The sequence below is a fragment of the Callospermophilus lateralis genome, chromosome 11 (genome assembly GCF_048772815.1).
Source record: "Callospermophilus lateralis isolate mCalLat2 chromosome 11, mCalLat2.hap1, whole genome shotgun sequence".
Classification (NCBI taxonomy): Eukaryota; Metazoa; Chordata; class Mammalia; order Rodentia; family Sciuridae; genus Callospermophilus; species Callospermophilus lateralis.
The window spans coordinates 14,004,324-14,030,096 of record NC_135315.1 but is presented as its reverse complement, the minus strand read 5'-3'; the positions used below and the strand labels follow the sequence as shown (position 1 = coordinate 14,030,096).

Below are 25,773 nucleotides of genomic sequence, written 5' to 3'. Positions count from 1 at the left end.
CTCAAAAATACACAAAACACCAAGAATAATTTAAAGAACAATTATCAAGTGATTATCTATAAAACCACCACTCTGGTCATTGTTGCCAATACCCAGGAAGCTCCCATGTAATGTGCCCTCATCTTGATTCTCTTCCTTTCCCCTAGAGGTAACCACTACCATTATTTTTTTAAAAAAATATTTATATAAATATATATATATATATATATATATATATATATATTTATAGTTGTATACAATAACTTTATTTTATTTAATTTTATGTGGTGCTGAGTATTGAACCCAGGGCCTTGCAGGTGTGAGGCAAGCGCTCTACTGCTGAGCCATAACCCCAGCGCCACTACCCTTATTTTTAAATATATATATTTTTAGCTATACATGGACACACTACCTGTACTTTAGTTGTTTATTTTTATGTGGTGTCACCTGTCATATAACAAGTGTCCACATAAGTGGAGGTCACATTCTGCATTCTACTGCTCTGTTAGTCTGTCTATCCCTGCCTTAGTAACTCACTTTATGAACTGGTGAAGGGTGATAGTTAATATGTATATAAGGTTATCACACAGGACAAACCCTCCCATTCTTCAACAGTACCTTAATTATTTTTGATCCTTTGTACTTTCATTTAAATCTTAAAAATCTGCTAGTGCAGTTCTTTCAAAAAACAAAAAACAACAACAACAACAACAAAAAACACGTCTTGGGATTTTGATGGGAACTGCATTCAATCTATTAATCAATAATGGATGACAATATTGGAAGACAATATTGCATTTTCCAAGGAACCAGTTTAATGTAGTCAAAATTTGGTTTTCCCGTGGAAACTGGCTAACTAATAAACCTTTGGTAGTTGGGACTCCACAGGGGGATTTACTATATCTTGCATTATAAGAAGTACACTTTTTTTTTTTTTCTTGTTACAGAACTGGGGACTAAACCCGATAGTGCTCTAAAACTGAGTTACATGCCCATCTTTAAATTTTTTTTTTTTTTTTTTAATTTAGAGGTATGTTCTTGCTAAATTGCTAAGGGCTGGCTTTGAACTTGTGATCTTCCTGCCTTACCCTCCCAAGGAGCTGGGATTACAGGCGTGCACCATGGCACCTGGTTAAGTAATCTTCTTGGACTCCAGGAAGCAGCCTTCTTAAAATAAGCACATTTTTAAACCTATCAAAAATCAGGACATGTTTTTAAACTTACAGCAAGAATGAATAAGATCACCTCTAAAGTTAATGTATGTATATACGTGGCTGAATAACCAATGTGATCCTGCAATCTGTAAACGTGGAAAAATGAGAATTCATACCCCATTTGAATCAAATGAATAAAATGATATGTCAAGATCATTGTATTGTCTCGAGCAACTAATAAAAATTAAAATATAAATAAAAAATAAAATAAGAAAATAAAGATAAAGTTAAATTACTTACGTGGCCCTGAGTTAACTGAGTAAGCTGAGCCATGGTAAGCTTCACCTGTCCTTGTTGGGGGCGAGGGGACTGTGGAGTTGGAGGCTGTAGACTTGCAGTTGATGCTCCTTTCTGTCCAGGTGTTGATGAAGCTGGGCTTGGGGCAGAGATGGCAGTGGAAACAGGCTGACCTCTGATGATCTGAGTCACGACTTGCTGAGGAGTGCCTGTACAATCAGCAAAATATCCTAAATGCTCATGTGCCCTTAGCCTTATTTTGAATTCAAATAACTCAAGCACTTCAGAGAAATGTATTCTTTTCAATTTTCAAAGACACTGAGATGCCAACAGCCCAAGGATGCATTCACAGACATAGTCCCACACCCAAAGGACCCACTTGGGTGTCAGTGAGTCTATTTTAGTGGCAACCATTATCTAGTTCCTGCTATCTCTAGTAGAGTGCAAAAAAAATATTTTTTGATAAAAGCCAAAATGACAACAGGGAAGACAAAAGAGAACATGTAAAAATAAGGCACTTATAAGGTTTCCTTTTCTTATATTTCTAAATATAAGCTTACTTTTTTTTTTTTTTTCTTTTCTGCTGATAGTACTGTTGGGGCGTTCTATCACTGAGCTACAACCCAGCCCTTTTTGTTTCTTTTTATTTGTAGACAGGGTCTTTCAGTTGTCTGGGCTAGTGTGATCTTTGAGATTCTCCTGCCTCTGCTTCCAGAGTAACTGGAATTACAGGTGTGCACTTGGCTCTAACAGGTATTTTTGGAGAACCAAGAGGGCAAGTGCCATTATATCCTCAAAACTAGGGCAAAGTATTTAAAGAATGCATTCATTGTAATTATTCAATAAATGTCCACTGAATGCATTTTAACTGAAATGCCTCTATAGTTTTCTAAAATTTTCTTGTTTAACTTGGTGAGACTAGAAGAAAAGGGCAATTGGAATCCCCCCCTGCTGTTAAAGGTAATTATGTGGTAGCTAATGACATTTATAGATTCATTACTAACTAGTGAATGACATCAGATTTTAAAAATTTTTATATTTACTTCCTATCTTTTTTCCATACACACACACACACACACACACACACTTTTAATATAGCTAAATGACATTTTGTGTTACTGGATAAACTGTACATGAATCTATTTGGAATTTCAGAATATTTCCCATTTTTCTTTGTTAAAACAGAGTAAAAAGCCAGGGGTGGTGGTGCATGTCTATAATCTTAGCAGCTGGGGAGGCTGAGGCAGGAGGATCATGAATTCAAAGCCAGGCTCAGCAACTTAGCAAGGCCCTAAGTAACTCAGTGAGACTCTGTCTCAAAATAAAAAACAAAAAGGGCTAGGGATGTGGGTCAGTGACTTAAGTGCCCCTGGATTCAATTCCTGGTACAAAAAAAGGGGGGGGATTTAAAACCCTTCATTACAAATTTTTGTATGCTTCTGGTGATTTCCTCAGAATAAACTCATATCAATATATTACTGGGTTCACAGTAGGAACATAATACTGAGTTTTAAGAAAGCATTTGCAATTTGATAAAATTGTGGTATAAAAGTGTATTAAGAATTGTAATGCAAAAAAATTATGTAATGCACTCCACTATTGTCACATATATAAGAAATAATAAAAAAAAGAAAGTATATGCAAATTTAAACTCCCACTCCATCTCTGAGTGCTCATCTCTTCAAAACCTAAAATACTTCAGCAATCAGAAGTATCACAGTGCCTGAATTTCCTCAATTACCACAGACATTCAGCATTTAAACTGTTTCAAGTCATTATGCTTCATTTGTGAACTCCTACTCTCATTACTCTGTCCATTTCTCTAATTTCCCCACTTATTTAATATACATTTTAAAATAATATATTTTTCCCACTTTGCCTTCAATTTTATTTATTTCTAAACCTATAAAAAATTTTAATGTAGTCAAGTAGACTAGGCTTTTTAATTTAGGTGTTTTGCTATTTATTTTTTTTCTTTAACTATTACTCTTGAAGTTTTCCTCCATCATGCAGTCTCTCTCACTAGACACATATTCAACGTGTGTTTTTGGTCACGGTGTTATGTTGTGAGACAGAAGTCTATTTCCCACCCCCAAAATGTAAGTCAATTATTCTGGCATAATCCACTGACTCAAAAATGACACTTTTGTCATACAGCAAATGTTCATACACAACAACTTTTAAATTATACCTTACTGTGTAGTTTTCTTTAGTATCATGCCACCAACTCTGGTGAACTTACGTTTTAACAACTGGCAATTCAAGTTTTCTTTTATTACTCCTTCTAAACTTTTCTTAGTTCTTCTCATCTATTTACTCCAGAAGAATCAAAAGACACAGTGGTCAAGTGCTTTAAATCTGAGAGCTTTTGGACCTCAACACTATGTCCTTGTGCACTGCTGCTTAAGGAACAATACATGAAAAGTTATCACTTAATTTAATTACCTGGAACTAATAAATCGTCATCATAAACAGATAAAAGGATTGGTACTGATGAAGTCTATGAAGCTCATTAATAATCCAATATGTATGTGTTAGTTTTAGATTATCATCAAAATCCAAATTCAAAATTGAATAACTGTAATTAGAACTTGGGAGACTGTGAATCCCATTTTAAGAAAGGCTGGTGTGGTAGTGGGAAGATGGATCGTTAAGTTCCAGTGTAATGGAACTTAATTCCTTCTCAGCCTCGCCCAGTCTGTCCTCTCTAAGCCTCATCACTTGCCTTTCCTGAATGAATCAGGCCCACTTCTACTCCAAGGCCTTCACATTTGCTGTTCCTTCTGCATGGAAACTCTTTCCTGAGACATGTTCTCAGCTCTCTTACTTCTTCAGGTCTTTATTAGAATTTCACCTTCTCAATGAATTCTAATTTTTACCTTTCTCTGGCTGTCTTTTTTAAAATCCAACCCTCCCTGAAAATCACACCCAAACCCCAGCTCTTCAAAATTCCTATCATCCTCCTTTCCATTTTCCAAGGTACTGATCATTTTATTGTTTGTAAAACTTTGTTTATACAATAATATTTTAAACATATATATACAACATTATGTAATATAATTTATCTGCTTATTATCTACTTTGTATTTTCAATTTCATAAGGGCAGTAATTTTGGCTAATTAGTTCGTCTGGGTCTGGAATGGTGTCTGACACATAAGTAGTACTAAATATTTGTTGAATGAAGAAATTAATATATGGACTTAAAAATCAGACAAATCCAAACTAAGTCCCATCCAGCTTAATAATTTGAGAAATTACTCAACATTCTCCTGAGCTTGTTTCTTTGTGTACAAAATGGGGATAATATCAGTACCTATTTTATATAAAGATTAAATGAGAATTTATGAATGAAGAAGATATATTCTGGCACAGAAGTAATCAGTACATAAGAGTTGTTATTATTGTCACTACTACTAAGAACCAGTTATGGGGCTGGGGTTGTAGCTCAGTGGTAGAGCACTTGCTAGCACGTGTGAGGTGCTGGGTTCGATCCTCAGCACCAGATAAAAATAAATAAATAAAATAAAGGTACTGTGTCCATGTACAACTAAAAAAAGAAACAATTATGTCAAGGCAAACTTTGTTAAGGACATTAAATGAGCACTGCACAGCTGGAGAGCAAGGTTGGGCAGTTCATCAAACTCTACCCTCACAGGGCATTTAAGACTTAAGGGAAGAAAAATGGTAAAACCCCAGGTATGGGCTGTTTGGAAGCTCTAGATTCACATATGTGTGTCAGACAAAGATGATTTCATCTACAGATGACATCAAGGAGAAACAGTTCATCTGGAAATTTATCAAAAGTTTCAGTTTTCTAAGAATTTTACCCTTTAATATCAATTTTATTTTCTTCTTAATTTTTTCTTTTAGTTACCTGCCTGACAGCTATATTTTAAATCAGAATAGTATTGAATTTCATCAACTATCCCTGAAATATTAACTGAAATAACAAATTATCCTTTCTTTTCTAAAGTAAATGCTGCTTAGGTGTAGAAGATGGTGTTTTGGGGGGCGGAGTAGGGGGATGCTGGGGAAGAGAAGGTGGCCCATGCCAGGCACACCCTCTACTACTAAGCTGTATTTTACTTCTTATTTTGAGACAGTGTCTTGCTAAAACTCCCAGGCTGGGCTTTGAAGTAGCTGGGATTACAGGGATACAACATTATGCTTGGCAGAAGATTGCTTTTTATTTAAAAAACAAATTAAAAAAGACTCTGATCTGTTTAACATTAGAATTGTACTAAATCTGCAAAACAAATATAAAATATTTTGTGAATCTTTTCTTCTATGCCCTGTTATTTTTTTTATTTTTATTTATTTATTTATTTTTTAAGTTTTCAGCAGACAACATCTTTGTTTGCATGTGGTGCTGAGGATCAAACCCAAGCCGCACGCATGCCAAGCGAGTGCGCTACTGCTTGAGCCACATCCCCAGACCCAGCCCTGTTATGTTTTACAATAAGAAAATTATTTCCCAACCATTTAAAAGAATTTTTCTCATGAAACCGTGTTGTCTAGAATTCCTTTTTGTAGGTAAAATGTAGCAACTTTCCAAATTTCTTCCTTGGACAAGAGATTTTTATTTAATAAGCACAATATTTAATTACACCATATTATTCAAATAGATATGGTTCCTAAGTTTGGAGTCTGAGAATTCCAGAAGTCTTAACATAAAGATGCCTATTCAGAATTCCCTTTTGATTTAAAAAAGTTTACTTTCATTACACCTTCTCAAACTTCCAAATTCTGTGAACTGGCATTTTCCTTCCATTTCTCAAGACTTCCAACAGATCTGTCTGATTTAAATTTTTTTTTCCGTTTTTGTTTCTTAATTGTTGGTACTTGTGCTTTTATTTCCTCCCTTTTGTTCCCTTTTAATACTTGCTTAGTACATTTTCTTAACTTCTGGTTAAGACTTAAGGGAGGGGTGTGTGGGGGTGTGTGGGGGGTCTGGTGTTGTTGTTGCTGGGGTTGAGGCTCAGCCGTAGAGCACTCACCTAGCACGAGTGAGGCACTGGGTTCAATCCTCAGCACTACATAAAAATTAATAAATAAAAAACATAGATGTGTTGTGTCCATCTACAACTAAAATAAAAAAAAAAGACTTAAGATGAATTTCAACTGCCTAGAGTAGGTGCTCAAACACTTAATGAATAAATTAAATATGTCTCCGAGTTCAGCTTTGGCATCAAGGCTTAAAGTTGCTTTTGATAACGTATTTCTACAACTTGTTTAGAAAATTTGTTTAGAAACAAATTGTTTAGAAACAAAAGTTATTTACAGGTTTTGAAAATTTTCTAAACAAATAAAGGTTAGTAGATCTTATTATTAACTTCTAGCTTTATTACCAAGAACATGGTCTATACACATTTTACTTTTGGGGATTTACTTGTAACTTAAAATGATTTTTTTCTACCAAGTAGCCAATAAATATTTAGGAATGCTTTGTACATTCCTGAAAGCACAAAGGTGGGTGCGCATTTGTGGTCTCTTGCTGGTGCCTCCTTGATTTTGAGTAGTTTTGATATACATCCTTCTTTATTTATAAGGACTCAGGTTACAGTTTGTTGCAACTTTTATCTTTAAGCCAACATAAATTATTTTGTCTTAATTAGTGGTGTTGTTGTTCTCTTTGTAAACATCGAATATTATGTAGGGCTTTCCTTGTTCATTCCTTCTTTCTTTCTGTGGTCTTTATATGTCTTTGCAAATCTTTTTATTTTGTAGCTTTTCTGGAAATTTGATTTTAGGTAGTATTTCTCATAAATGTGTAGGTGTGTGTTTTAGTTTTTACTCCATCTTTATAGACTTCAACATTTTTTTTGTTAAAATATTTATTTAATTATAGATTTTCTTAAACTATTTTTTAGTTGTAGTTAGAGACAATACCTTTATTTATTTATTTTTATGCGGGGCTGAGGATTGAACCCAGGGCCTCGCATGTGCTAGGTGAGCGCTCCATCGCTAAGCCCCAGCCCCAGCCCCCTATTTAGTTATAGACTAACACATAGTATCTTTATTTATTTTTATGTGGTGCTGAGGATCGAACCCAGTGCCTCACACATGCGAGGAAAACTCTTTACCAGTGAGCTACAGCCCCAGCCCCAGACTTCAACTTTTAATATGGTAGTTTTAAGCCACTGACATTAACTGTGATAAATGAAGGTCTAGCACTACCTTTATAATTTGGATTTAAGCTGTTTTATGTTTCTTAGCCTTTCTAGATTGTCTTTTGCCATACAAACTTTAGTGCGGTTTTTTTTTTTTTTTTTTTTTTTTTACTTCAACGATTTTTAACCTACACAATTCCATTCGTTAAAAGTTTCTTTAAGGGCTGGGGATGAGGCTCAAGCGGTAGCGCGCTCGCTTGGCATGCGTGCAGCCCGGGTTCGATCCTCGGCACCACATACAAACAAAGATGTTGTGTCCGCCAAAAACTAAAAAACAGATATTAAAAAATTCTCTCTCTCTCTCTCTCTCTCCCCAAAAAAGTTTCTTTAACATTTTTATTGCTTGACAAAGCCCATTTTTTTTCCTTAACGGCAAGGCCAAGACTGAAATAATACCCATGATAAATGTATCCTATAATGGATTTGAAATTTAGTATGCTCTGAAGTATTAATTCAAATCGGTATTTTCTAATATGCAGAGTGCCCAATGCAGAGTATTACAGACTTCCTGGACTGGCTGCTTAGATGTAAAATGATAATACCAGATGGATGAATACCTGGCTGTACCATCACAGGTGTTCGAATAATTGCCTTTCCTAGTGTTGACTGTTGGAGTGGTGTTCTAATCACCGTCATACCAGGGCGGATCTGAGGCCCTGTGATTACCTATAAATGACACAAAGGGCAATTAATTAAAAATGTTTTTAAGTTACTAAAGCAGGATGGACTTAGAACACAAGATCTTTAAACACTCTATATTGATAAACATGCCTACAGAAATGAACAGAGGCTCTTGGGACACTGCATTTTCATTACATTAAGCATTGGAACAAAAACAAAATTTTAAGGAGAGAAAATTCAATTTAATCCAAATAAGATAACATGAAATCCCTTGCCACTGATACCAAGAACAATCTGCAGACTGAAAGGAGGAAAAGAACCAGCAAGACTCTGCTCTGTAACTACTTCTCACAGGAAAACGCCGAGTCCTATTTATCTAAGCTCCAATCTATAGCTATAACCCAGACAATGTAAGAGTAAGATGAGAAACTAAGGGAGATTAGATTCCAGTTTTACTTATAGACAGAACATTTTCATGTCTGCAAAACTTCAAACCTTTGCTTTACTACTAGAAATAACGTTTCTTATATGTTTTACATAACAGCTGATAACAGAGTACTTACAGTGCCACGGACTATCTGACTATCTTTCTTCCTAGCTCTTAGCTAGGCTGCACAGCACATTTTTTTGACGAGAGGAGGGGAGGTCCAGTTGCTAACTGCTGATTTATGCAGTTTTCTTTATAAAATCCTAGAAGTAATTCCTATTTTTATCAACTATACTAATGTGCTACTAACAAATATTAAATAGTAACACTTCAAGTATCAGCTTTACTTAAATTCCATAAATGGAATTTTTACAAAAAGTACTTTGTGACAGATGAAAAACAAAGAAAAATCAGCTAGACTCATATGGGAAGAGGCCACTCTACACCCTTCAACCTGAAACACTTGATGCTTCCAAAGAGAACCATCCCAGGAAGAACTCTTACTTGTGACGTGCTGGTGGTTCCTCCAGAGCCTGAGGTATTAGGCCTAATTGTGACTGTTGCTGTCCTGGGCTGGAATGAAGTAAAGGTTTGCTGACTTGTACCTGTACTCGATGGAATGATACCCAGTACTTTCTGCTGTACTTGAACAACACCTTAAAAAAAGATGAAGAAGTTATTAAGGACTTCCCCTTTACATAAAAGCATTAAGTGCTGGTTGTTTCTGAGGAGAAACTATGTGTGGCAGGGTTTTATAGTGGGCTACATAAAATGTGAGATCTGAGGACTGAAATCAGTGAAAAGGAAATGAAAATAATGGCAACAGTATGATCTGGCAAATGTGAATTAAAACTCTTCACATTTCCCTTACCTCCTTGTGTTGCTGGCACATTTACAGCGACAATCTTGCTGTTTGCAGGAAGTGGCAGTTTGGTAATTACTTTTCCTGCCATAGTGACTGGATTGCCTGTAATTTGGAACGTCTGACCTGTGCTGGCAATGGTTGTAGCAGATGTGGCAGCTGTGCTGGTGGCTAATGGGGTATAAGACATTTAATAAGCTTTAGATTTAAAATAACCAGCAACGTAGTGACTTCTAGGAAGGGTACCAATGCATGAAATGTGGCTCATCTTGTATTTTTAATAAAACATTCCTCTCCACTCAAAGTGAACAATGTAGATGTTGCAAGTGAAATAATGTAAGAGAGGAATTTTGCTAATGTAATATTATCTGTAACAAACCAACTGTTACAGCTTGTTTTTTTAACCAGCCAAAGAAGAAAACAATTTTCTAAAGAAATGTTTCATTTTAGTAGGCAAAGGACTGAAAATGCTTTTTCCTGAATGAAAGCAAAGTTTCATTTCACTATAGTTGCGTACCTGAATTTGACTGGCCTTGCTTAACCCATGTAGCAAAGGTTTGATGGAAATTCTTGTTTTGCTGGAATGTAACTGTAGCTGGAGATCCAACTTTAGTAGTTAATACCATTTTGGTTCCAGTGGTAACTGAGCCACTTATGGGGGCCACCATCACTTTCTGAGCAGGAGAGATGGTGCTGGTAGTACTATTTGTTGGGGAAGTGGTAGAAGCTGCAATGACTGTAGGCTTCTGCTGCTCCAATCGTTTCTAAGAGTCAGGGAGAGAAAACACGAACCAAAATCGTTCTAAATAAAAATTCCACTCTGCAAGAAGTTCAGCCACAATGTTTCTTACGCTAAGAAACTGCACTAAATTTCTAAGATATTTTACTTCTGAAAATATGCCCATGTAAATTTAGCCTTGAATTTAATTTCTGGAAGACAGTATTTTCATTTCTCTACATTACATATATTTCAAGTACTATAAGAGTTCGTAACAGAAAATAACACATCTTCCAATTTTTCTGGCCTGCACAAATATCCAAATTTTTAGAATAAAAGTAAAGGAGATATATTAATTTTATTGAAGAAAGGAACACCTTGATACTTAGCAGTGAAATTTGGAGCAAAGAACAAATGATGGGAAGTGCAAAAGGTTTCGGTTTTATTATGGTACATTAATTTATCCAATCATACGGAGCATGTTAATATTTAAGATTATTATTCCATTGACAAATCCTGTAACACAGCAAGCTGAAAACTATAAAACACTATTTTCTAAACTTCTTATACTATTCAGTTTAAACAACTTCACATAAAAATACTTTATACTATATACAATATTCTAATCTGGTCTTTAAAAAAACAGGATTGAAGATGAACTGTATTACAGATTGCTGACATTTTCCAATAGCATAAGAGTACACATGTAAAAACAAGGGATGGAATTTACTGCCAATTTGTAACAGATGTTTTACCTTCATTAACTTATTTAATGCTCCTATCAACCAATAAGGTTGCTCATATTGTGACTTTAAAGATAAGGAAATTGAGATGCAGAGAGGTTGTGTAATTAGTCCAAGGCCACAGAGCTAGTTCATGATGGAGCTGGGGTGTCAGGCAAGATCAAATTCCAATGATGCACTATATTCTGCTATTGCAAATTGCTCACCTATGACATCACATCCACTCCTGAATCTATTTTGTACACACTCTAATCACCTGAATATAACGTGAGATACTTTGCATAGTTTTTCATTCCTTAGAACAAAAGTTTAATTTTGGATACTGAGGAAGTTTATCTGTCTGAACCAGTCGGTATCAGAAAAAAAAGAAGGCAAAGAAAGTGAATACATTTAATAGTTATTTACTGGAGGTTATGGACTTCAAAACTGGAAGTATTGGCTATTTGAAAATATGCACTTTACTAAAATTTAAAAATGTAACAAAGTTTAAAAATGTAACACTGCAGAGATAACAAAATAAATCCATAAAACAACTAGGCAGTTGCTATGTGAATAGACAACTGATTTTTGGATAAACTTCCTGTGAAAGATAACATCTACAGAAACCAAATGTGCTATTTTTTTCAAATTTTAGGTGAAGATAAGAATATACAGTAAATTGAAAGATATGTAAAAATTTGAAAAAACAAGTTTTATAGAAAGTGAGAAAACAGGGCTGGGTTATGGCTCAGTGACAGAGCACTTGCCTCGCATATGTGAGGCACTGGGTTTGAGCCTCAGCACCACATAAAAATAAATAAACAAAATAAAAATATTAAAAAAAAAAAAAAAAAAGAAAGAGAGAAAACAGGGGCTGGGGTTGTGGCTCAGTGATAGAGCAATCACCTAGCATGTGCAAGGCCCTGGGTTTGATTCTCAGCACTACCAAAAAATAAATAAATAAAATAAAGGTACTATGTCCATCTACAACTAAAAAAATACATATTAAAAAAAGTGAGAAAACAGAAATTTGAAACACTGATTTATATAATAACTAATTTTAAATAGTTATGTATAACTACGTTAGTAATACTATAGATATACATAGATCTACTTTATGTTCCAAAAGTTTATATATTCAATTTGGCTAAAATTTTAAAGTATCTTCTCAATAGAAATACATACCTTTTCTTAGGGTCTCAAATATTTAGGTGTCTACGTTACATTTACTACAGTATGGAAATGCTAAGAAACTAGTAGTATAGCTTTATGATTGATAAACCCTATATAGTCTTACTACAATTTGCTTTTTCATGGACTATAGAAATTTTCCAGGAAAAATTATTTCTGAAAATATTCATGGAATTATAAAGATAATAAAAGAAATTTATTTCAATGCTCTCCAAATACATACACTATTTGCAAAACGATAGCTTGGTGTTATCACAAAGTTCTTTTCTTTTTTGCAGTGTTGGGGGCTCAACCTCCTATTGTGCATGTGAGGCAAGCACTCTACTGCTGAGCTATATTCCCAACCCCTCAGAGTTATTACCACATAATGAAATAAAAATATACATGAGGTCCACACATATATATGGTTACTGTGCTTTTGGGGTGCATGACTTTGTTGCAAAATGTAAATTTCTGTCAGGAGGCAATTTTCCTAGGTAGCCAATCGCTGCTGTCTTAGGGGAGCCTCCACCTTCTGCATACTAACCTTAGCCTGCTGCTCGACTGCTTGTGCCTTTTCTTTCTCCACTCTGCAGGGGGCGAAAAAAAGGGGAGAAATTTAACAGAATCTATGGTATTAGACATCTGGCATCTAATGTTTATGTAATCTGGTGGACCTTTGTTTTATACAAAAGCATGGAATTATTTCTATTTAAAATAAGTGTTTTCCATCCCCACCAAAAATAAATCAATCAATCATTTAAAACAGAAACTAACAATGAATAACACATTAAAAATTAGAAACAGGACCTTAATAAACTATTCACACCACTTGAAATCAAAAGGTAAAATAAAATTAATGGGAATATACTAAATAAGCTATTAAAATCGTGGTTCTTTAATTCTGAAGTAACAAAACCCTCAAATATCTGTGGAAGTGGTAACCATTTCTTTACCTCTCAGCAAATGCCCTGATTTCCCATAGTTCCAACTCTTCTTCTGCAACCCAGGTTTCAATAATAACAGGGCCAGTTTGTTTGGGTGTTTCTGGTCTCTTTGGTCGCAATGCACTTGATCGAAGGCCTTTCCGCTGAGGGGTAGGTGTTTCTGTGGAAAAGAAATCAGAATATTTTCAGTAATATAGCTTCTAAAATTAGAGTACTTCTGGCATAACCTCTCATATCATGAAAAGCAGTGGTTGGCAAACATTTTTCTTCTTAAAGGGCCAGATGGTATAAATACTTAAGACTATGCAGGGCCAGATGGTTTCTGTTGCAATTACTCGATTTTGCCTTTGTATCATGATAGGAGCCAAAGCCAATGCATAACTAAGTATGGCTGGGCTCCAATCAAATTTCACTTCAAAAGTAGGTGGTACGACAAGGAGGTGGCGCATACCTATAATTCCGGTGGCTGAGGAAGCTGAGACAGAAGGATTACAAGTTCAAGGCAAGCCTCAGCAACTTAGCAAGGCCCTAAGCAACTTAGAACTGTCTCAAAATAAAAAGTTAAAGGGGGGAAGGGGTTGGGGCTGGGGGTGGAAGACGTAGCTCAGTGGTAAATTGCCCCTGGATTAAATTCCCTCCCACCACCCCAAAAGCAGACAATCCAATCTTCTTCTACCAGACCTTTTCCCTATGCTTGGAATTCCATTCTGAGTCCCCTCCCCACATCTCACTAAAACCAAATTATCTTTCAAACACCAATATGAATACAACTTCCTTCAAAAACCTAGTATGTTCCTCTCACACTTGGGGTGGGTTCCCTGGCCATAGACAACAATGGCAATATGTATGTCTGTATCACAGAACTGAGAAGGGGGATTCACTATATTTACCCAACATAAAGGAGAAATCTGAATCTATTAAGAATAGATAAACCAGGGCTGGGGTTGTGGCTCAGTGGTAGAGCGCTTGCCTAGCATGCGTGAGGTACTGGGTTCAATCTCAGCACCACTGAAAAAATAGAAACAAAACAAAGGTATTGTGTCTAGCTACAACTGAAAAAAAAAAAAAAAAAAAAAAGATACACCAGGACATGGTGGTGCAGGCCTATAATCTCAGCGAAGAACACGAATTCAAAGCCAGCCTCAGCAACTTAGGTGAGACACTGCCTCAAAATAAAAAAAATTAAGACTGGGAATGCAGTTCAATTGTAAAGCACCCCATGTTCAACCCCAGTACCAAAATCAAATCACAGCTTCTAATGATAACATTTTAAACAATAAAATGGAGAAGGGGGCTGAGGTTATGGCTCAGTGGTAGAGTGCTTGTCTCGCGTGTGTGAGAAACTGGGTTTGATCCTCAGAAGCACATAAAGACAAACAAATGAAATAACGGTGCATGTCTACAACTAAAACATATATAAAACAGGAAGGATAAACACTGAAACTTTTCACATGTTCAGAGCCAGAGAAGCAATATAATCAATCACAGGGAAGCAACAGAAAGAAACTGAAACAGCAGGAGGTCCTAGACTATACAAAGTGATATAGGACAAAGAAAAGGGAACTGCACTGGAAGACGGGGTCTAGGCGATGGAGGACCTGTCAGAAACGTCTCCTCCTATCTGTAGCTCTATCTGTTTCTGTGCCGGGATAATGCTGTTTTAATCATGGTAATATTTCATCATCTACCAGGACAGGTGCCACTTTTTTGGTGTTCTTTCAAAAACTCCATTCTTGTCATTTTGGTGACCAAGATAAAGTCTTCAATTTAATCAATTTTCAAAAATGTGTGCACAAGAGTAGAATTAATTTTTATAAAATAAGTTTCAACCTAATGACATTTTCTTTTCATAAATTTCTTAACAGATTTTTCCTAAATATATTTCTTGTTCATATAGAATTACTGACTTTTCTCTATTTATACATCTATAATCTGGACCATCCATTAATCTTTCTTATTTGCAGCACATTAGCACATAATGTTGACACATGATTTTTTTCTTTGCTTCCTTGAGAATAGGGGCCAGATCTCCTATTCATTTTCCACACAGTATCTCTTATGGAAGTCTGAATGAATTTTGAGTAAATAACCTTTTAAATTATTTCTATACTGCACACTGGAATATTTTGCAATAACTTTAACCTCTGAGCCCATAAATCTTTACATCAGACTCTGTTCAAGATGCCAGGACCCAGATGACCCAGACAGAATGGTAGCTCCCTTCCTGGAGCTAATGGTCTGACATAAAGCCACATCCCTTATCTTCATGACTAGAGGTATTATTATGGCACTCTGAACCTTACCTGTGCCTGCACAATACCTGTAGACATAAATGTGTACCTAATGGAATTCTGATGTGTGTCTTGGGGTAGAGTGGGAGCTTTTTTGAAAGCTGAATAGTTAAGGAAATAATTACTATCAAATTTCATAAAAGATATGGTTAACTGGTCAGTAACAAATGGATGGAAGTTCTTCTATTCCTTACCTTTTGGTGCTTCTGGAACTCCAATGGGGCAAATGATTTTCCTGATACAATATTCAGAACGAATACCATAAGGACCAACATCTCGCCTCTTAATTATTTCTGTTGTTGTGATTTCCGTTTCAGATGTTTCTATGGTGATTTAATTCATACAGTATTAATAACCACCTAGAAAACTTAAGAGACCAAAGAGGTATATCTGGTGCTTTTAAAAAGAGACACTATGGAATAAACTTTCAGAAACATTTGATTAATTACTGACTACAGCATCACTCCTAGACTGCAGTAATACTAAGATTCATCTACATGGAGAATTTTTATATACTTTTGGGTATAGCTTAATGATGGGTGGTAATGCTCAGTCAGCATAATAAAAACACTAGAACCAAACCAACAAGCACAGGGTCCAGAAGTTTCAGTTTAAATGACTTATACTCTACAATAATAAATATCATTTTGAAATTAGAATGGTTCACCTATGATGACTCACCTTATAATATGACCTTTCCTCCTGGCCCCTGGGATTTTATGACAGGTGCCATAAAATCTGTATTTTTATAAATAACAGAGATGCTTAAAATTCAGGGAATGGTCAAGTGGTTTTATCTTTTGAACTTAAGTAAACCCCTTTACCTGTCCGTGTAGTCCCTCCTCCTGGAGGTGCCTTGGCTGCCATGTCATCCCATCTCAAACTGGCCCACAGTAACCGTAACATCAGGCTCACTCCTGCTAAGGACTTAACAGTCTGAAGTCTATACCTGCAAGAACAACCCAAGTAAAACTACATATATACACATACACACACCAACAACACAAACACTCCCCTCTCTCTACAAACTGAAGGATTGTGGGTTTTGTCCTTATTATGACTTTTGTATTTATAATGTGGTTTTATAAGACTGTGGCATTACATGTCCCTTAAAAGAAGAACTTTTGTTCCAAGGAATAACATGTATCCAACAATTTTAAATGCCATATAAACATGTAAAGAGGGCATCGCATGTTTCATTGGAAGGTTGACATATCAATGATTTATGAAGATTTCATAAATTAATTCCAAAATGTTAGAAAAAGTATGAAGAGCAAATAGAGAAAAATCAGTAACTGTTACTAAATGTAACAGAAGTTTTGAAGGATAAAATCATGACTAATTAGATTTTTGTTGAAACAAAAATATTTAATTTATTTACATTTTCTCAAAAAAGCAAAACAAAAGTAAAAACCCTTTGAAAAATCTAGTAAGACCTTCCCAAATGGAAAGAAAATTTTGTATCCAAATAGTGATTCTTCAGAACACAAAGTACAGTATGATGAATACTCCAAATGCTAATAACATTTTAACAAAGTTAGTACAGTTTGGGGACCCCATAAAAAATAAAACATCATTAGAAAAAGAACAAAACATATTAGTTACTAATCAGAAGAAAAAGGAATCTACATCCATACTTTCTCCTAAACATTATGTATGGTGTTGTTGAAAATTTTTAACACAAAGGACGTATTTCAAAATGAAATTACAACCGAAATGAATATCATGCCCTAAAATGCAGTTTACCATGAAATGCTTTAATGCAATCCTGCATTAAATTCTTCATTCAATTCTCCATCAGGATCTCTAGATAATTAAATAGTCTTTGAACATTTTCACACTATGTAAATAAATATATTGGTTGACTGCAGTGTATAGGAAGCCTATAAAATGAAAATAATTTCCTCCCACTAACAGAGGTAGTCAGTAAATTTTCAGACAGCTTAGCATTTGAAAAGGCAATATTTTCTACTGTTATCATTAGTTGGAAAAACAAACAATGTAAGAAAGGGAAAGTTCTACAGCTTTCTAATTTCCCATCTCTGCGTACAGATCCCATTATTTTTTCAACTTCTTATCATTCTGTGAATCTTTTTTTTGGGGGGGGGTTACTATGGATTGAATCGGGGGTACTCGACCACTGAGCCACATCCCTAGCATTTTTTTGTATTTTTATTTAGAGAGGGTCTTACTGAGTTACTTAGTGCCTCGCCATTGCTGAGGTTGGCTTTGAACCTACAATCCTCCTGTCTCAGCCTTACCCTGTGACTCTTCTAAGCTGGACAGATCATCCCTTCCTTAAATCATGAGGGGAATGTTAGCTAGTGCAGGGATGTTCTGAGAGGGGGAAAATGTCTGTCACTTTCAGACCATACCCTATAAAAATCTCTGAGGAACTATGTTCTCATGGAAGAAAGCAAATGAACACTTCTATGGGAAGAAAAGTTCACACTTATTCTCTTTCTTTCCCCACTAGCTTTCTATGGCTAAATAATACCTTCAAAGCATCCCTATTTTAAAATGGCTTTAACATCAAGAGAGAAACACACCTCGTGGATCATCAGCCTGCTTGTTCAATCACTCATTCAAAAAATAGCTGACAGAGCTAAGCTCTGTGGCAGAGCACTTGCTTAACCCATGCCAGGGCCTGGGTTTGATGCCCAGAATGAAAAAATAAATAAAAAGCTTGAGTGCCTTCTAGGTGTTGGACTATGTGAAAGGAACTGGTGACACAGAAGTGAACTCTAATCTGTCCCTGTGTTCTCAGGAGCTGTAGAGAGGAAGTACAAGGGAGGGACATCTGACTGGGTTCAGTCAAGTCAGCAATTTGCTGGCTTCTCCCAGGACAAGTTAAGGGTATGGGGCTGACTGAAGGCAACGGGCACACCTAACACTAAAGAGGAAAGTGCAAGAGCACACACTTCTTCCCAGACACCACATCCAATATATTATGGCTCAGGAGGGGGTATGGAGATGCAGAAAGAGGTGACACTGGCATGTAAGAGGAAGGCAGAAACCAGAATGTGCTGAGCCAGACTGAAGGTTTAAGGAAGAGCATTAAAAGACAATGTTCAGGGCTCCACTACTATGTAAAGGGAAGTACTCCCCACAGGTATGATCTACAGGTGACAGAGGCTTTCCCTCTTCTCCCTGCAATAGTCAGCAAGTCCCTCGGCTCACTCAGAATATTCGTGGGACAGACCGGCATTTCAAGAAGATGCATCTGGCAGCATTGTGGAGGACAACTAGCAGCTCAAAAGTTTTAACAAAATACAAAGTCAGGACCTGGGGAAAAGGAAATAAGGGAATGGACAGGGTGAGGGGAAGAGGAGGCTCTATAGCATTTATGAGACAAGTTTTCCTTCTCTCATACTGTTCAGCCTTAACATTAAATAAACACAAATCATACATGCACCGTTGGCATTCTTAGCTCCTACTCTAAGCAACAAACATATTTGATTCAAGTGTTAGTATAAAAGTGCATTTCACATGCATGGTTTTGAAAGTGACTTTTTAAAAATTGCATTCTAAAATCAAGAATAACTTACATATGTACCCATGCCTCCATTAGACAGTAGGGATTATGTTTGTCCCAATTACAGCGAATTAAGATGTTAGCATATATTTGAAGGCAATTATTTATAAAAAATGTACAGGAAGGTATTTCCTTATACTAAAGAAAAAGATGAGAAAATAACTACACAGATACAAATTGTGTCACAACGCATATTAAAACATAATATAAGGCTCCTGAAACCCAGCTGTGCAGAGAAGGGCCCTGAGCGCCACATGATTAGGATTGGTGACTATTTCTTCTCCATAGTTCAGAGAAAAGCGCTTCCCAGTTGAGCCTACCTTCCACTTCAGAATAGAAAAGAGCAGAAAGGCCAGCCTCCGCAACTGCCAGGTCATTTTAATTAAACTATTTGTACACAGTAACTTTTCCAGTGGGAAAGAAGTTACCTGCAGGACAGTCAAGGATACATTTTGGGACCGCTCTCAATGAAGAAAGCAGAAAAGTGCAGAGTAATCCTACAAATCCATGAACTGTAATGAAGAGTTCCTTGATTCCCTGCAGGATTCTGCAAATCCTTCATTGCAGGCCCTGCAGAGAAATTGTACTTTTCAGCTGTCTCTATTGAATGTGTAATGGAGTGATGATATTTTATTTCAAATCAAAAGATGAGTTATAAAAAACTTGGTCATACAAACTAAGACTGCTTGTATTAGTAAGTTAATTCCTTTATAGAGAGCACTTATTTACATTCTTTTTTGGTCTTTTCTGATACTAGCTGACTGTAAAATAAAGGACACAAAAAAGTGTAATTTTAAAGAAATTGGAAACATATAAAAAAGACACAGAAATGAAATCTGCTTAGTAACTTGCTGAAATAATAATTTCAGGAATCTAGCAAAATCTAATAGCTACTAAGATCAATCCTGATTTCCTCAAGTATATTTCCCACACACTTCTGTTTCCAATGTTTACGTTCCATCCTTCTCAATTATAAGATTGAAAAGATAAGAAAAAAAGACACGAAAAAGGACAAATATGTGAAATGTGAGATAACAGGAGATAAAATACTAGAATGGGATTTAGGAAAACCAGGCACTAATTCCTAATGCTGCCCTTCTGGAGTCAGAGACAAATCATCACACATCTATAAAAGAATTTCTAGATCTCTTCCCAATATAAAAACTACATGACTTTATAACTGCCAATACTATATACTTATGATTTGTGTCCCATACCTGAAGTGCCCAGAAATTTTTAAATTAGAACCATTTCTGGGTTTCAAACTTTCCTAAGGAATAGCAGGATGTACTTTTTCTCATATAAATAGCAGAACTCCAAACATGTTTATCATGCAAATAAACTACATTAGGAAGATTTCCACATTATGATGAACTTTATACAATTTATATTCATGTTTCCTTATGTCTTAGGTTTCCATGAATCACCTATACAATACAAACATTCCAGAAAGGTAGTGATTATCCAATTCTGTGGTTATCTTGTTCAAGAGTAAACAATATGGCAATAACTTGCAAAGTTAGACACAAAAACAACCAGGTTCAACATGTTCTTTTTGTCATGTGAAAGTTAAAACTAAAAGTCGTGTTAAAGAATTCCCTTACATTTTAATTTTTTAAACATTTTTTCCTTAGTAAAGTTATTACCTACGTAAGCTGGCTGAGTTGGAAGTTTCCTATGTTTTACTTCCAGTTACTAACTTTAGTCACTAAACAGATGCTTCCCTATCTTATCTCTATTATCTCATTTTGTTAGAAAATGAGATACTTTTTTGAGATAATTTTTTTAAACCTTTGTCCCTCCCCCAAATACATTCTAAAGCACATACCTCCATGTGATACCAAAGGTTGGTCTAGGAGAAGGATACGGCCATATGTCCAAGGCAGGTTTAGCATTATAATTAAAATAAGGGACTTCTCGGATTCCTCCTTTTCTTGCCAACTTTTTTAAGTCATCATTAGGCAAAACAAATATGCTCTTCTTGCTGCTCTTGGTAATAAACTTTCTATAGGATGGTAGAGCTGTACCTGAGCGAGTTTTCTTCGGTCTTGAAAATTTCATCAGTTTCACCTTGTCTCTTGTGGAGTACTCTTTGCTCACAGTCATGGATGTTACCAGTGTGCCTCCTGCAGTGGTCAGTGAGTCTGTCACTGTCGTGGTGACCACAGTTTTGCTTTGCTCCTTTACAGAGATGATGTCCACACTGCTGCCAGTGGAGGGGGTGGATAGCTTTGTTACTGTCGTGGTGGTTGTGACAGTGGACTTGGCACAATTTTCTGTAGAAGAGACTACAGTTTGCTTATCACCTTTTGCTACCTTGATTACGGTTTTTGACTCTGTGGCCACTGTGGATGTCATAGTGGTAACTTCTGTGATGACTGTTTTTCTTTTAGATTCTCCATTAACATTTTCATCTTTGTTGGAGGGCAGACCATTTTCATCAATAAAATCACTACTGAGGTTAGATTCCTCTTCAGATGTGATAGGTGATGGAGTAACCTTCTTAACTTCTGAGGCTTCGATTTCCATATCTTCTACCTGATTAAATGAACTGCTTCCAGGACAAGATGGTAGAGGCGAGGGGGGCTCTGTACTGTCAGACTCTTTGGTTGATGATGGTAGCGCCTCAAGGCTATCTTGGTAATTACCTGCACCAGCTGAAGAACTCAGTACATGTGACTTTGTATCTGAATTATTTTTTTCATTAAAATCTTCCATAATAATATCACCATTAATGAATGGCTTTACTCCTGACTGTTTAACAGTTAATGACTTAATATCATTTTCAGGAACTATTTTATTTATATTATTAACCTTTGGTTCAACATTACCACTTATGATTTTACTTTCGGAGACTTCTTTCAAACATTCACCTTTCAAACATACCTTAGGTTTATTATCTTTTCCATTTATTTGAAATGTGCTTGCTTTCTGGCTTTTCTTTTCAGACTCTCGACTTTCACTATTCCTTTTGTCAGTGATATTTTTTAGATTTATTTGATCAATACATTTATTAACTGGCCTCTCCTCTAACTTGTGCTGTTGACTTGTTTTTTTACCATTTGTTTCAGTTACCTTACCCTGCAGCCTGTCATCACAGTTTCCAGTGGACTTATCAGAAACAAACTCACATTTCAATGACTCCAAGCTTTCATTACCTTGTTCTGGAGTTATGAACTGTTCAGAAACACCTTCATTGCTATTTTGAACAATCATATCTTCTTCACTGCTATCTTGAATAGACATAGTATCAGAACTATTTTCCAAAGTGCTATTATATTCAGAGTCACATCCTAGTTTCCCATCAAAGTCCGATGCTTTTGACAGAGATGGGGCATCTCGGTCACTAGTACTCTTAGGTACCGATGGAAGTAGAGCACTCTTGGAAGATGAAACGATGGTGTCATTATCCCCCTGTATGAGTGGTTTTTTGTTCTTATAGATCAAAGTATCAATATCATCTGTACTGGCTGGTTTAGAGTCATCAATGAAAACATCACTTCCTTTTGTTTGAATCTTACCAAGTTCCTGGCCTTTACTGGAAGGTTCAGAGACATTCTCATCTATGTCATTTTCAATAGAATTTTGTTTGTGATAGTTCATCCTGGGACTCTGACTGGAGACATCATCTAACGCCTGATCTTTTGGATGACGTTTGTCTCTGTTAAGACTAGGATCACTGATTCCAAGAACGGAGGAATCACTTTGTGAGCACCCCTGAGTCCAGTCCTCTGCTGTATCATGACCTACACCGGGGCTCTGTTCTTGTCTAAGCAAGTCACTATGACACCCTTCTTTTGCTTTTGTTATTACTGGTGACTCAGAAAGACTTTTCAAAGAACTTTGAGAAGACTTTCCTGGGCCCTTCATTCCGCCCTCCAACTTCATTTTTTCATGGCGTTGTTTTTCTTCCAGTGTAAACTGTTTAATTCTCCTTTCAAGAAGTCCATCTAGTTTGGATGATTTTATTTTCTTTTTGTAACTAGTCCTTAGATGGAAACCCTCACTGACATTGACCACATCTAATTGAGAACTTTCCTGACAATTTATTTGGGACTCTGTTTTCACATCATCATCTATTTCCATTGGTTCTTCCTTGAAGGATTTATCAATGTCAGAATATAAAAGTTCTTTAACATCTGTGAAATAAAGACATTTAATAAGTGTAATTTCTACTCTAAAACGAGGAATGTATGAGACTGTTATTTTTAAAAGGACCTGTTTTTCTTCTTTTCACATCAGGGCTTTTAAATAGTAAATATTTCAAAGCTCTCGATACATGATTAAAATATGAACAGGGCTAAACTTTATAAAAGGTTAAAAAAACACATAAAATATATATTTCTAAATTCACAAATTTACAATTATCCAAATATTCTGATTCTTAGTATCTAAAAGATGGAATGCTATAATGGAAAATTACTTAGTATGTGATATGCTATTGCACAAACTAGTGGAAGATTTTGTACTTTATAGTTAAGTATCTTTAGATGCATGCACTGTCTAGCTCATATAGTTTTTTTAAAAACTACTTTTAACAAAAGACTAGTTTTTCAAAAGGTAAACATGAGTTACCATAGGATTCAGCAATTCCACTCCGAGGTAAACATGAGTTACCATATGATTCAATAATTTTACTCCTAGGTATTTCTACAAAAATACTTGTACATGAATTTCATTAGCAGCATTATTCATAATAGCTAAAAAGTGGAAACAGTCCAAAGTCCATCAGGCAATGACTGGATAAACAAAATGTGGCCAATCAATCCAATGTAATATTTATTTGGAAATAAAGTACTAAAATATACTACAAAATGGATGAACCTTGAAAATATTTTAAGTTAAAGCAGCCAGTCATAAAGGAAAGCATATTATCTGATTCCACCTAAGTGAAATGTCCCAAACAGTCAAATCCACAGAGACAGAAATAGATTGGTGAGCTGGGCACATCTGAGAAAGGACTGGGAAGTGACTGCTGGTGAGTATGAGACTTCCTTTCCAGGTGATGAAAATGTTCTAAAATTGATGTGGTAATGGTTGAACTACTCTGGAAACATACTAAAACCACTGTAGTTACATTTCAATAGGGGGAACTCTAAAATGTATAAATTATGTTTCAATAAAGCTGTTACCCTATCACACAGACACACTGTAGTGTGAATCTGATGCCCTGCACTCTCACCACACTGAGGCTGCCCTCCACTTGGCCTCTCTTTACCTTGGTCCTTCTTTTCAGTACTCTTTGAGATCTCCATTTCACTTTGGTCTGTTCCTTTTGCAGCATCTCCATCTTTTACTTCAGCTTTCTCAGAATCCGGGTCTGCTTTAATTTTTTTTGGACTTCGTGGACTTTTCCTTTTATCTGATTCATCCATATTTTCATCCATGCTATTTTTGGCTAAAAAGAACCACATTTATGTCAATTACAATTATTTCCAATATTAGAAATTTACTTTAATGTATACAGTTTAATAGAAATAACCAAGTATTTTCCAGTAAGCTATATTTCACTAAAACAAAAAAGCTAAAATTACATTATAATTTTTTACATTAAGTTGCTCAAAAAAATTTTTAAACAAGCCAGTAGTAGCCCCTTCTACAAGTTGTAAGAACCTTGGTATTTAAAATAGACAACTATAAATGTTTGGATTTTTTTCTTGCATTGAAGATCTTCATGGGCTGGTGATACAGTTTAGTGAGAGAGTCCCTGCCTGGCATGTGTGAGGCCCCGTGTTCTATATCCAGCATCATATTTAAAAAAAAAAAAAAATCTATTTAACATGAATAGTATCTCAAATCTAATCTTTACTAAGATTAAAAAATGTTGTGCAATATAAATGCCCATTTTTAAAGTGACGCCAGAGGTCAGAGAATAACATCCAACCAAACACATCTAACACTCTGGTCTTGAGGGGCCAAGTCAAAAGTTTCCCAAAGTGCATTTCTCTGTTTTTCAACATAAATGTGCCTCCATCACCCAATCAGACATGGTTAGCTATTACTATAGCAACAGGCAGTTCTGCCATCATTAATTGGTGGTTGCTATTGCCTCCACTATGATTTCTATTTCGTAGTTAAGCCCAGAGCCAGGGGCAGTATGCACTGCTGCTTTATTCCCTGCTACCACCTGGGAAGAAAGGCTCAAAAAGACCCAACTTGCTAGGCTAGGGGTGTAGCATGCACAAGGCTCTGGGTTCAAACCCTATATGGCACAAAAAAAAAAAAAAAAAAAAAAAATCAACTTGGTACCAGACTAAATAAAGTCTGGCATCTGAATATGAGAAATCTTATACTAAGTAGATATAAAGTAAATCTGCAAAAGAATAAATAATCTGTACATTGATCATCTGTATTTTACTATATGTGTATCAAACCAGTTCAGACACAATTAAAGAGCTCTCTAGATTTTGAGTCCTAAGTAGATAACTAGAACAACAAAAATGGTAATAAAAGAGTCTTGCAATAATCTGCTGGAACTTATTATAATGGATATAATTTGATAATAATATAACTGAGTATTGACTATTGCTATTTATCAAATAGAATTTCATTGAGCAATTTCCAAGATACTACTAGACCTGACAAAATAAATTCCAATGATACTTATAAAGTATGTATTTTTCCTATTCAAAGATAAACCAATATTAACTTTTCTATATTAACAATAGCACAAATCTACCAGTCCAGGTTTCATCACAGCCATTCACAAAGAAGCCAAATTGATTAATTAGGTAAGTATACACTATTGTGCACTACATATAGGTTTCACAGGGAAGAACACATCATAACGTAAATCAGCAGATTATAATATGTAGTTAGCACAGTGGTTCTTGAAAATCACTTAGGTAACAAAGGGAAGAGACTGCATGGCAGACAGTA

At 35.7% G+C, this 25,773-nt stretch overlaps 1 protein-coding gene across 14 annotated transcripts in view; it reads right to left on the bottom strand.

The window, feature by feature from the left end:
• Bptf (bromodomain PHD finger transcription factor) overlaps positions 1–25,773 on the bottom strand; it is a 132,655-nt gene that overhangs the window by 22,824 nt on the left and 84,058 nt on the right. For 7 of the 14 annotated variants that reach the window (XM_076871612.2, XM_076871611.2, XM_076871615.2 and 4 more), the window contains 11 exons: positions 24,113–24,292; positions 20,723–23,033; positions 16,184–16,308; positions 15,554–15,682; positions 13,078–13,228; positions 12,669–12,711; positions 10,029–10,275; positions 9,521–9,682; positions 9,154–9,305; positions 8,159–8,267; positions 1,434–1,639 (listed from right to left, as the gene is read on the bottom strand). In XM_076871612.2, coding sequence (XP_076727727.2) covers positions 1,434–1,639; positions 8,159–8,267; positions 9,154–9,305; positions 9,521–9,682; positions 10,029–10,275; positions 12,669–12,711; positions 13,078–13,228; positions 15,554–15,682; positions 16,184–16,308; positions 20,723–23,033; positions 24,113–24,292 — 3,815 coding nt within the window. The remainder of the gene's footprint in view (positions 1–1,433; positions 1,640–8,158; positions 8,268–9,153; positions 9,306–9,520; positions 9,683–10,028; positions 10,276–12,668; positions 12,712–13,077; positions 13,229–15,553; positions 15,683–16,183; positions 16,309–20,722; positions 23,034–24,112; positions 24,293–25,773) is intronic. The other 7 variants (XM_076871614.2, XM_076871618.2, XM_076871621.2 and 4 more) reach the window with 1 other exon arrangement.